The 13986-nt window shown below is 42.5% G+C and overlaps 2 protein-coding genes across 2 annotated transcripts in view; both read left to right on the top strand.

The window, feature by feature from the left end:
• LOC106566003 (calglandulin) overlaps positions 1–7341 on the top strand; it is a 17153-nt gene extending 9812 nt beyond the window's left edge. Inside the window, 3 exon segments of the mRNA XM_045692140.1 lie at positions 6160–6305; positions 6433–6529; positions 7187–7341. Of these exon segments, the coding sequence (XP_045548096.1) occupies positions 6160–6305; positions 6433–6529; positions 7187–7341 (398 nt within the window).
• On the top strand, positions 7257–13986 carry LOC106565998 (uncharacterized protein C3orf18 homolog). Its single transcript, XM_014133746.2, has 5 exons — positions 7257–7626; positions 10434–10912; positions 11077–11102; positions 11951–12065; positions 13085–13986. The coding sequence occupies exons 2-5, from the start codon at positions 10478–10480 to the stop codon at positions 13163–13165; spliced, it is 657 nt and encodes a 218-aa protein (XP_013989221.1). The 5' UTR covers positions 7257–7626; positions 10434–10477; the 3' UTR covers positions 13166–13986.

Genomic DNA, 13986 nt, shown 5'->3' with positions numbered 1-13986 from the left:
CTTTTGTTGTTGTTGTCTCTGTGCACGTTTTTCATGCATTTCCTTGTAGCTGACAACCTCAGGTTGCAGCTGCTGGTTGGTGCTGGGAAGGGTTGAGCGAAGTCTGCGGCTTATCAACAGCTGGGCTGGTGATTTGAAGTTGTTAACTGGAGTGTTGCGGTATTCAAGGAGACTGAGGTAGGGGTCTCTCTGGTCTGCTTTTGCTTTGTCCATGAGTGATTTAGCAATCTGCACAGATTTTTCAGCAAGGCCATTAATTTGAGGGTAATGTGGGCTTGTGGTGACATGTGTGAACTCCCATGCTTTTGTGAAGGATTCAAACTCATTTGATTTGTAACAGGGCCCATTGTCAGATATTAAAGTCTCTACAATGCCATGCCTGGCAAAGGCTGCTTTCAGCTTGTGTATCACAGCTGCAGATGTGGTGCTGTGAAGCTTGTCGAGTTCAAAGTATCTGCTGTAGTAGTCCACTGTTATGATGTAGTCCTCGTTGTTCCAGGTGAACAGATCGGTTGGCACGACCTGCCAGGGTCGGTCTGGGATACAGTGAGGTAACATTGGCTCTTTGGTGTTTGAGGGGCGTCGTTCAAGACAGATGGCGCCTTTACCAACAATGTCCTCTATTTGTTTGCACATTCTGGGCCAAAACAAAATGTCCCGTGCTCTCTGTTTGCACTTTTCCATGCTCATGTGTCCAGCATGGATCTTTGTCAAAATCTCTTCTCTGAGACTGGTAGGAATAATGATTTTCTCTCCTTTGAAAATGATTCCTTTGATCTGTGATAGTTCATCACGATGGTTCCAGAATTTTGAGACGCTCTGAGGGCATTTTCTCCTCTCTTCGGGCCATCCATCCGGTATGACTTTCCTCAGCTGTGTGAGTTGTGAGTCCTTTTCTGTTTCTGCTTGGATCTCCTTCAGTTTTGTGTCACTAACTGGTAAGTTGCTGTACATAGTGTGCACTTGCATTTCCATGCCTTCACTGAGGCTGCTGTCCTTGTAGGTAAGAAACTTCCTGGAGAGTGTGTCTGCGACTGCCTGGACGGTGAGTGATTGTGAAGTCGTATTTTTGTAGTTGAAGGATCATTCTCTGTAGACTTGGCGGGGCTGCGGCTAGTGGTTTCCTCATGATTGACTCAAGGGGCTTGTGGTTGGATTCCACAATGACTTGTCGTCCATATACGTACTGATGGAAACGTTTACATCCAAACAGAATGGCGTAGAGCTCCTTTCTGATTTGAGCGTAGTTGATTTCAGTCTGTGAGAGATTTGGAAGCGTAGCCAATGGGCTTTCCTTCTTGCAGTAGCACTGCACCTAGTCCATACTTCGACACATCCACTTGGAGTCTGAGCTCTTTGTTGGGGTCGTGGTAGGCAAGGATTGGTCCTGGTTCTCTCGTGATCAAGTCTTTCGCATTCTGGAAAGCAATGTCGTGTTGCTTGTCCCAGAGAAACTCACTGGACTGCTTTAGTAGTTGACGCAGGGGTGCATTACCATTGGAGACTGGGTGCGAACTTGGCTAAGTAGTTGACCATGCCAAGCACTGTTTCCAGCTCTGCACGGTTCTTTGGTGGCTCCATTTCTTTTATAGCTGAGATCTTCTGTGGATCTGGCTTGATTCCATTCGCTGTGAGAAGATGTCCGAAGTAGCTGACCTCTGTAGCGCCGACTGTGCTCTTCTCGGGGTTAAGCCGGACTCCTCTCTTGCGGAACCTTTGCAGCATCGCACGGAGGTTTCGGTCGTGCTCCTCTGGCTCGACCATAAACAAGGATGTCGTCCACAATTGCCACAACTCCGTCAAGGCCTTCGTATACTTCGTTGATCTCTCACTGAAACTCATCTTAGGCTGAGACAATCCCAAAAGGCAGGCGACGGAACCTGTAGCGTCCAAACGGTGTGTTGAATGTTGTGAGCTTAGATGACTCTTCTGTGAGCTTGATAGCCCAGTAGCCTGATCTAGCGTCCATGACACTGAAGTAGTGTGCTCCCGCTAGCTTGTTTGTGATGCCATCTAGCGTCGGTAAAGGATAATGGAGGCGTTTGATAGCCTTGTTCAAGTCTCTTGGGTCGAGGCATACTCGGAGCTTGCCTGTGCGTGGTTTCTCCACCACCACTAACGCGTTTACCCAGTCAGTCGGTTCTGTAACCTTGGTGACTATGTCAGATTGCTCCATGCTTTCCAACTCTTTCTTCAGACGGACACGGAGAGCAAGGGGAATCTTTCTCGGTGGGTAGACCACAGGGGTTGCGTCTGGGTCGAGGTGAATGGTACATTCTCCTGGGAATAATCCTATTCCTGTAAAAACATTAGCAAACTCCTCCAGTACATTTTCTGTCTCTACTGGTGCTGTCACTGATAAAACTAGCTTGATGAGGTCCATGTCTAAACATGTTTTAAGACCTAGCACTGCAGGTGCTCTAGTGTCAACAATGTAAAAGTACAACATCATGTCACTTTCCTTGTATTTGCATTTGAAAGTGCATGTGCCTTTTACTGGGAGCTGTTCACCACCATAACCAGTCAGTCTGCGCATGGTGGGCTGTAGCTCGCACTCAGATGTCAACCTGCGGTACTTATTCAGAGAAATAATGTTTACTTGTGCACCAGTGTCTAGTTTGAACTTTAGCTCTGTGGCTTGTGTTCCTATCTCAATGTCAGCAAAGGCTTGCTCTGTCTCTGATATGACTTTTCTGTGTCACTGAATCAATAAACAGTTCATCAGCGTTTGACTCTTTGATTGACATTTCATCTTCACTCACTGTGTGTACTGTTTTTCCACGGTAAGCTCTGCAAAGTGATTCCATTTTCCACATTTAGTACACTGTTTGCCTTTAGCTGGACAATTTCCTTGGTCGCCATGCACTTTGTATCCACAATATCCACATGTTTTGAGTCTGTGTCGCTCTGTTTTGGAGTTATGTCTCTCTCCGTTCTAAAACGCTCTCTCTGGGCACCCGAGGTGTGCTTTGATGTCTGCCTGACTGCGTGCACTGCTTGTTCACGTGATGTGCTCGTGCTGCCGTGCGAAATGGTTTTCATCTGAGCCTGTGCTAGCTCGTGAGATCTGGCTATGTCGATAGCTTTGTCCAGCGTTAGCTCAGACCCAACATTAAAACGTTTCTCTCTCACTCGCGGTGAGTGTATTCTAAATACAATACGGTCGCTGACCATCTAATCCTTGTTTGCATAATCACGGTCTTTTACAAGCAGACGCAGCTCAGTCACAAACTGATCAAAAAACTCGCTAGCTCCCTGTACTTTCTCATGGAATTTGTACCTAGCGAAAATCGTATTGGTCTTCGGCACAACATATGCTTCAAAACGATCGTAGTATGTTTTCAGTACCTTTGATTCAGCCTCGGTAAGTGTCCATGTGTTGTAAATATCTCTCCCTTTTTCACCGATCCAGAGGAGCAGGTAGCTGCACTTTTCGTCTTCTCCTCTTGCCTTCAGAGGACCCGTGAACATTAGCTCCACGTGCTGTTTGTACTTACGCCATGCATCGGGTAAGTTTGTAGACTCCCAGTCCATTTGTGGTGAAGGAACTCCAGAAAAATCCATCTTTTAAGACCTTTTATTCTGACAACATGTCTTGTTTTGCACGCTTTGTACAAAATAATAAAATGCCGTACTACAGGATATTTCTTAACGTAGCTCTTTATTAGCTAGCTGCAACTTGCATGTTCACGTATCTCCAAACATGATCAACTGACCATGACCTAACCATCTGGGTGGTCTTAACCAATCATAGCACAATATGATACGGCAGTAAAATGCATCCAGTTATAATTCAGTATGTTTACACATATTAATATTACACTAGCCTCCTTCTGGCTTCAAAAGAAAAACAGGCCTTCTTCCTAAAATAAAATCCCAATTTCAACTTAATTCTTTTTGTAAGTTGTTGAATATGCAATTTAAAAGAGAGGCCGTCATCAATTAAAATTCCAAGATATTTATATGAGGTTACAGTCTCAATCTCAATTAGCCAAATACATTTAAACTCAGCTTTTCACAATTCCTGACATCTTATCCAAGCAAAGATTTCCTGTCTTAGGTCAGTTAGGATCGCCACTTTATTTTAAGAATGTGAAATGTCAGAATAATAGCAGAGAGAATGATTTTATTTCAGCTTTTATTTCTTTCATCACATTCCCAGTGGGTCAGAAGTTTACATACACTCAATTAGTATTTGGTAGCATTGCCTTTAAATTGTTTAACTTGGGTCAAACGTTTCGGGAAGCCTTCCACAAGCTTGCCACAATAAGTTTGGTGAATTTTGGCTCATTCCTCCTGACAGAGCTGGTGTAACTGAGTCAGATTTGTAGGCCTCCTTGCTCGCACACACTTTTTCAGTTCTGCCCACAAATGTTCTATAGGATTGAGGTCAGGGCTTTGTGATGGCCACTCCAATACCTTGACTTTGTCCTTAAGTCATTTTGCCACAACTTTAGAAGTTGGTCATTGTCCATTTGGAAGACCCATTTGCGACCAAACTTTAACTTCCTGACTGACGTCTTGAAATGTTGCTTCAATATATCCACAATTTTCCTTCCTCATGAAGCCATCTATTTTGTGATGTGCACCAGTCCCTCCTGCAGCATAGCACCCCCACAACATGATGCTGACACCCTCGTGCTTCATGGTTGGGATGGTGTTCTTTGGATTGCAAGCCTCCCCCTTTTTCCTCCAAACATAACGATGGTCATTATGGCCAAACAGTTCTATTTTTGTTTCATCAGACCAGAGGACATTTCTCCAAAAAGTATGATCTTTGTCCCCATCAGGAGTTGCAAACCGTAGTCTGGCATTTTTATGTAGGTTTTGGAGCTTGTCTTCTTCCTTGCTGAGCGGCCTTTCAGGTTATGTTGATATATGACTCGTTTTACTGTAGATATAGATGCTTTTGTACCTGTTTCCTATAGCATCTTCTCAGGGTCCTTTGCTGTTGTTCTGGGATTGATTTGCACTTTTCGCACCAAAGTACGTTCATCTCTAGGAGACAGAACACCTCTTCATCCTGAGCCGTATGACGGCTACGTGGTCCCATGGTGTTTATACTTGCGTACTATTGTTTGTACAGATGAACGTGGTACCTTCAGGCGTTTGGAAATTGCGCCCAAGGATGTACCAGACTTGTGGAGTTCTACAATTTTCTTTCTGAGGTCTTGGCTGATTTCTTTTGACTTTCCCATGATGTCAAGCAAAGAGGCACTGAGTTTGAAGGTAAGCATTGAAATACATCCACAGGTCCACCGCCAATTGACTCAAATGATGTCAATTAGCCTATCAGAAGCTTCTAAAGCCATGACATCATTTTCTGGAATTTCCCAAGCTGTTTAAGGAAAGGTCAACTGAGTGTATGTAAACTTCTGACCCACTGGAATTGTGATACCGTGAATTCTAAGTGAAATAATCTGTCTGTGAACAAATGTTGGAAAAATGACTTGTGTCATGCACACAGTACATGTCCTAACCGACTTGCCAAAACTATAGTTTGTTAACAAGAAATGTGTGGAGTGGTTGAAAAACGAGTTTTAATGACTCCAAACCAAGTGCATGTTAACTTCTGACTTCAACGGTATATACTCTTACTATTTATTTTAGTAACTAATACAATGTTATCCACCATCAAAATTATATTCTGTGTACTGCAATAAACTGTTATAGCTGATGAAAAATGTAAACAATGTTGGTGTTCTAGTGTCAAATTCCGTATAGAATTGTATCAAACTGTACTGTTCTTACACAGTTGATAAACTTTTTTTTTGTGAAGATTCATTTTAGAATGAGAGATGTGAAAATCAAAGGCATTGCACTGTAACATGACATGTTAGGAGATTCATTTATAGTAGGATTTCTGTCATCACTAGATGTCAGTGTTTTACCTTTTCAATGCCTTATTGCAATAATGTGATCCCCCCAGGACTCAGGTCTTAGTATTTTTTTATTTCTACCGTTAATAGATACCAAACACCTAGTACTAATATATACTGATTCCACTAACGATGTTAAAGACATACTTTCCTTCTTTATTTCTATTTATTAAAAATACATCAAAGGAAATTGGATAACTAAGGCTGTCAAATTCTGTTTCTTATATACAGCTAGCTAGTAGTAATATCTTCCTTATTACTTGTTTTTGTGTCATCACAGGAAAAGGTACCTTTAACCGTAGCTTCCTGGGTCTAATGGCATTAGCCCATGAAAGAGCAAAGGGCCAAGATGCAGAGCTGCGAGCTGCTTTCAACGTGTTTGACAAAGAGGCCAAGGGATATATCGAGTGGAATACACTGAAGTAAGCCTAACATTACCTACAGCGTCTATTGCTTGGTTCCAGTTTAGAGACCTTTTTGCCTGTTTTTCCTCGCTATGAACTTAAATGAACTTTAAGAATCAGTAACAAACCACCTCTATTTGCAGGTACAGTATGTGTTGATGAATGCATCAGAACCACTGAATGAGTTAGAGGCAGCGCAGATGATGGAGCCAGATAAAGATTGAGACGGAACCATCGACTATGAAGGTAAGAATAGACCAGTCTCTCAAAATTATATACATTTTATCTCACTGAGACTAACCTGGATAAAAGTTTGAACAAATAACCTTAATTTAAAGCATCTGATTTTCTTCTCAAAATGATTGGTGGCCATTATGACTGGAGACTCCTTCAAAATGAGCTAAGTGAATCAAAGAAGCCAGAAATGAAGAGAGAACATTATGTTGGTCAGGGTTGACCGTGTTGGTTACTGTCCTGAACATCATGCTTCACCTGTTTTGATAATGTATTATAATAAAACAAGGCAATTTCTCTCAATATTGGTCCTCAAGTATGCAGATGTTTTCATTAAAATAAAGATGTGGCTATTACTGCGTTGTGTGCTGACTGATTAAATTGAATTCTTATGGGTGACTTTTGGCGTAGAATATAGTATCTCATATGTATGATTTCTCAAAATTACAAAACTCAAACAAATCCTTACAACCTAACGGTACTATGAATGAAAAGGGCTTGATTGAAAGCGCATTTGCCTCACTGAGAATCCCCAGTCCCTTGCCTGTTAGAGGATGTGACATCATGGGGTTAATTTCCCCAGGCCAGCCACCCGGATATAATCATCCGTCTTGGCCTGACAGCATCTGGTCTCCCCAACCATTAAATCCCATTCTCATCCCTATAAAGCCAGATGGACGGCTCAGAGAGCCAACGCCAGCTGTTTCTTTCACCCCAGCCAACCTATCACAGGAGGGATGGGGGAGGGAGCTTTGGATCACAGGGCTCTGGTTGCAGCATCCCTGGAGCGGCTACTGTTATCTGAAACACAAGGGCCAGGATAGGGGAACAGATCTAAAGAAGAGATAGACAGGGAATCCTCTGGAATCATCCAGGGGTCGGGTTTCTTTGTGTGGAGTGGAGCAGGAGGTGAGAAGAAGTGTTTTCCATGTAAACACCCCCTCAGAAGGGATAAGCGGAGGAGCGGTAGAGAGAGGAGGAAGGGTAGAGAGAGGAGGGGTAGAGAGAGGGGAAACGTTCCTTCTCCCTAGGATATTACCCCTCTATCTGGCTACCTACTACGACTCCTTAAAAAAAAAATTGCGGTAATCCCATCACATCAAGGAAAGGTAGGTACATACCCCTAATCTGGGAGGGCAATTAAGACGAGCTTGCATGTCATGTTGGCAGGATTAAAAGCCAGGCGTTTGCCATATTTATACTCATTGACTTACAGAGGAATGATCACTGTGCAAGATTTCATGGTGTGAAAAGGACAATAAGAGATGATAAACTTGAGAAACATGCTATATTATGGAAATGTTATGTTGACTGTCTTTGTACTGTATTTGATCTCCAATTGGACAGTGACAAAGGCTGAGACTGGCTCTGGGTTGTGATTGGTTGAGATCTTGCACTGCACATGTTCCTCATTAGATGAATAAACAGACAGACAGCTGGCAGGCTGCATTCTGAGGTGGGACCGGGGATGACTCATGTGTCTTTGTTTTCACGGCTCGCTTTGAGGCAAGCAACACTGAACCATGCATGAGAGCACCAGCAGTTCCTGACGACTATGTTATCTCGTTCTCCATAGTCAATGTGAGTAGGACCTTAAAACAGGTTAACATTCACAAGGCTGCGGGGCCAGACAGATGACCAGGACGCATAGTCAGAGCATGTGCCGATCAGCTGCTGGGTGTCTTCACTGACATTTTCAACCTCTCCCTAACACAGTCTGTAATACCTACATGTTTCAAGCAGACCACCATAGTCCCTGTGCCCAAGAACGCAAAGGTAACCTGTCTAAATGACTCACATCTGTAGCCATAAAATGCTTTGATAGGTCATTGCTCACATCAACACCATCATCCCAGACACCCTGGACCCACTCCAATTCACATACCACCCAAACAGATCCACAGATGACACAATTTATTTTGTACTCCACACTGCCCTCCCACCTGGACAAGAGGAACACCTATGTGAGAATTCAGTTCATTGACTACTGCTCAGCATTCAACACCATAGTCCTCTTCCAAGCACTATGGTGTTGTTCACCCACAACTGCGTGGCTGCGCACGACTCCAACACCATCATTAAGTTTTCTGATGACATGACAGTGGTAGGTCTGATCACTGACGACAATGAGACCACCTATAGAGAGGTGGTCAGTGACCTGGCAGAGCGGTGCCAGGACAACAACCTCTCCCTCAATGTCAGCAAGACAAAGGAGCTGATTGTGGACTACAGGAAATGGACGGACGAGCACGCCCCCATCAACATCGACAGGGCTGCAGTGGAGCGGGTCGAGTGCTTCAAGTTCCTCGGTGTCCACATCAGTAAGGAATGAACATGGTCCACACACATCAACACAGTCATGAAGGAGGCTGAAAAGATTTGGCATGGCTCTCAGTTCCTCAAAAAGTTATACAGCTGCACCATTGAGAGCATCTTGACTGGCTGCATCAGTGTTTGGTATCACAACTGCTTGGCATCCGACCACAAGGCGCTACAGAGGGTAGTGTGTACGGCCCAGTACATCACTGGGGCCCAGCTCCCTGCTATCCAGGACCTCTATACCAAGCAATGTCAGAGGAAGGCAAAAAAAATGGTCAGACTCCAGCCACCCAAATCACAGACTGTTCTGCAAGCGATACCAATGCACCAAGACTGGAACCAACGGGACCCTTAACAACTTCTACACCCAAGCCATAAGACTACTAAATAGTTAACCAAATAGCTACCCAAATATCTGCATTGACCCTTTTTGCACCAACTCTTTTGACTCATCACATAAGCTGTTGCTACTGTTTATTATCTATCCTGTTGCCTAGTCACTTTACCCCTACCTGAACATATCTACCTCAATTACCCCATACCCCTGCACATTGACTCGGTACTGGTAGCCTGTGTATATAGCCAAGTTATCGTTACTCATTGTGTATTTACTCCTCGTGTTATAATTGTTTCTATATTTTTCTCTCTGCATTGTTGGGAAGGGCCCATAAGTAAGCATTTCACTGTTCGTCTACACCTGTTGTTTACAAAGCATGTGACAAATACAATTGTATTTTATTTGTGTGAGACTATAGTAGATTATATCATGTCTGCCATACTATTGTACATGGCAGAATTCAGCATGTCAATACACTGACCCTCTGGCTCACACTTTAATGATATCTTATGAAGGCTTAATGAAGCCTATACTAGCCCTTTATAAGGTTTATATACTGTATATGCTTTATAAATCATCATAAGCAAATACTATATAAACTATATAAAGGGTGGTGTGTGTGTAGTTGTGCAGTACTACTCAGTCCACTGTATGTGTGCAAACTTCGGAGCGACTGTGTAAACAGCACACCCTCTGACACATTGCCTAACAAAGTGTACTGAATTTCTTAGGGTTGGTTTTCCTCTGTATTTTGTCTGCTATGTTCTGCCACCCTTTTCTCTGCTTCTCGTGCCCACATCCTGCCCACAACACCCACTGCTGCCCTGTCGGCACAACAGGTTCTGGGGTTTAATCTGATGGAACCAGGGGTGGGGACGTCTATGCTTTTACCTGTTTCTACAAATACACACTTCTACGAGGCGAACATCGTGTCATGTCATGAGCACTGTGAAAAATACACACCATTATTTTGCATCTAGTTTAGTTTTTATGGAGGATGCACCTTGGTGCCAATTTGTTTCAGTATTTCACAAAAAGATTAACATCTGACTGCTTTCAGTAGGTGATCAGAGGTTTTTCCTTGATCAGAATCAGAATGAAAGTGCCCTCCTGTTTGACATATGTGTATTTCAGACCTCAAACATGCTACACACACACAAAACCAACCTACAACCAACCAAGCCATATGATATGCTATTGTAGTGTGCATAATATGTTTGTTTGTTTTCTGATCTGATGGTGTTAAATGATCTGTTTCAGGTTCTGCCTGGAGAGTGTGTTCTGGTGTCCTCAATGCATTCCCAATGCTTCAGCAGACCTCTGTCCAGAGAGAGCCAACCTGCGGCTGTTGTGACACACCTGAGATACAGACAAGAGTCACATTGAGACAACGACAGCAGTGGGACACAACAAGACAACTCTCCACATTACTTTGTTGTTTCCTCTTAGCTGAAACCATGGATATGACTACAGCCAAGACCACCGCTAGCTTTCTCTCCACTGTCTCCAGCACCTCCATGACCCCCATTCTCACTGTTACAACGGACATCAGGATGGAACAGGAGAATGTCACAGAGTCCAGGACAAAACTCATGACCACTAGCATTACTATAACAACAACCAACGAGACAAGCTTCAATGCCACCAAGCTGCCAGAGTTGGAGCTTGAGGGCTCTGAGATGGGCATGGTGTTGGTGCCCTTTGGCATCATCACTGTAATTGGCCTGACATTGGTCGTGGTAAGAAAGCAATCGCTTCAGTCACTACCTAGTTTCCATGCCCACAAAATATGTCTGTTTGTCACGACAGTGTGCACAGTATGAATGAGTTTAATGTCCTCCTCTTATCTAATTAACAATGATATGTGTGACTCCCTGTGCCCCACCATGTCTCCCACTCCCAGATGCTGTATATCAGGAAACGGAAGAGGTGAGGAAATGTAGTTCCTTGAAATTCCTCATTATACAAGAGTTGAGTATCAGCCAGATTTGTGAAAGGGAGGGCTACCTTTTATGCATATCCAAATAATTATAGCATTAATTATAGCATTAAGAGAAAAATGTCAGTAATCTTTGTCCTGGGAACCCAAAAGTTGAACGAGCTGATGTTAGCACAGAGGAGTCCCTGCCCATATTCTGAAAACTTCTGAAAACCTACCTTAATCAAGTATCTTGATTAAATCCCACGGTCCCCCCCCCTTCCCATAAAAAGAAAAAAAGAATAACACTCACACTTTTCTTTTCCTACTAGCACTGACTTAGCTGATTACTATTTTACTGAGGAAAAATTGACTTACTATGATTATGATGTGTGGTTGTCTCACATAGCTATATATTTATTTATTTTACATTTTGAAACAAACAAAGAATACTTTGTAACAAAAATAATATGGCAACTACTGTCTAATGATAATAACAATGAAATAAAAAGTACAAGACAACTACTGTCTTCTGTTTTGGAGTGACAGCCAATTTAGTGATTCATACATTGTGCAATTATGTGTCTTATAATGGCATCCAATAATGAACCTGCAAAGATTGTTATAAATGACATCTAATTCGCAAAGTAAGGTCTTGGCTTTGTTTTGATAGATGACGTCACCATAGTGTAGGATAGGAAGCAGCAGTTGGGTTACTAAATTATTTTGAATGGATATAGTAAAACCATTCTTAGATCTGTATAGTAAAACATTTCTAACAATTCATTAAAGGTTTCAATACTACATAGATGCATTTTTCTAACTATTACTTTCCTCCTGCCCTGTGTTCACTGTTCAGACTGGAGAAGCTGAGGCACCAGCTGATGCCCATGTATAACTTTGACCCGGCAGAGGAACAGGATGACTTGGAACAGGAACTACTGGACCACAACCTCACAGGACCCAATAACAAGGTAGTATACGACACAGGTCTGAAGCAGTGCCCCGGCTACACTCCCCTCTTCAGTGATACCGATCCTCTACTGTAGATCTACGATGATACAAGTCTTGACGGTTACATTATGTTCAGACTCATCTTTAATAACCTGCAGTGATCTATTGCTCACTGATCTACAGTTACTGGATCTTACTGAATCTCATCTATGTTTATCTACAATGGATTCATAAATCTATAGGTTCAGAGCATCATAATGTACTCCAACAGAGCTTTGTGATTACAGTGCTTACATTACCAGTAACCAGTTGCTATTTTATACTCATATTAATTGACTTTTTTCTTTAAAGTTTTGACAATAGGCAAAATGGTAATAAGTCATATGGTAAAGTCTAATTTGTGTCTGTTGTTCCATTTTCCTTAAGCTACCCTTTCAAAATTCACAAACATACTACATGTGGACCTTGCCGTGTTAATTATTCTCCATTTACATACAACAAGTTCAAAGATTACAACAGAATACCACTGTACACACATGCACAACCTTTTCTACTACACTGGAGTGACACACACCTATACCCTCATTTCACATCTTCTCTCTGTGTGCCTAATACCATCAAGTTGTTGATTACTGCCTATCACTCTCATCTCACTGCTCCTAATTTTCCCCTTGTGATTGACATGACTAGGCTATGTATGTGATTATAACAACATGTGTGTGAGAGTACTGGTTTTCTTTACAGACGTGTCACTGACAAATACCACATAATTATCTCTCCCAAATTAACATACAGTAGATATCTTAAGTACTCGATTCACTTCTCCACCCATTTATTTGTTTCCCTAACGCTTACTAAAACGCTTACTAAAACAAATGTTATAAGCAATCACAGCAGTGGCAGATTCATTATTCATTGGTTACAAAAGGAAAAATCTGTTCATATGACCACTTATGGCCATGGCATTACAAGGTTATGGTGGATGATTCTAGTATTACCATGGCAACTATTGTGTCTCACAGTTTTACCCCCCCCCCAGACTCTCACGACCTCCCAGGGGACGACACAGAGGCCCACTCGCCTGGTCTTCACAGATGTAGCCAACGGTCTCAATGCATAACTACACTCTTAAATGCATGAGAGGGGACTGGGGGGAGTGGGGAGGGGACTAGCTATTCCGTCATTGAGATATGTTGCTCAGGAAAAAAAGGAAAACTGGAATGAAGGCCATGGAAACATACTGATGTCTGGGGGATGTTTTTCAGGCTGGGCTATAAGGGAATTCTGATGTTTAAGTTGTAACGTAGCCATAGTTTAACTGTGAGGTTCTCCCACAATTGTCATTAGTCCACATCGTCTACAGTTCTTAAGTTGTCTCCAGTGACTATGGTGGGATATATGTGGAAATTAGGTGAACTGTATTGAACTAAGGATTTTGTACTGGTTGTTATTTGTTGCACAAATACTTAAAGCGTAGTGCATTGTTGGATCACTCTCTTTCTCTGTAGTTAAGTGATATTGATGGTAGAACTCCTACATCCAACTTCATTGAAAACTTTGTCTAGAATGTATTAATTTCCACATGTTCATATTTTGCTTCTAAATGTAGACAACCACATTTGAGAAGAGACTCCTCTAAAACGGTTATGCAGAAATGTTGACTTGTTACTGCTTCCATTATGGTGATGGACTAGAGACCTGGAACAACAAGGGAATGGACATTATACACATTGGAGAACTAGAACACAACATCAGGAGATCTGGAGGACAATGCCTGGGGTACTGTAACCCACCTAGTGTACATTCCTGTACTGTACCCCTGTCCACATGTCCAAAATGTGTCTTTCAGCACTTCTGTCTCTATGGCTCCCTTTGCCCTCAAAGTATTAGTATATTTCCTCTATAAGTAATAAAATATTAGTATGTTTCCTCTATAAGTAA

The sequence above is a fragment of the Salmo salar genome, chromosome ssa12 (assembly GCF_905237065.1).
Source record: "Salmo salar chromosome ssa12, Ssal_v3.1, whole genome shotgun sequence".
Lineage (NCBI taxonomy): Eukaryota > Metazoa > Chordata > Actinopteri > Salmoniformes > Salmonidae > Salmo > Salmo salar.
The sequence above is the reverse complement of the archived record's forward strand: the minus strand, read 5'-3'. Positions and strand labels throughout refer to the sequence as shown.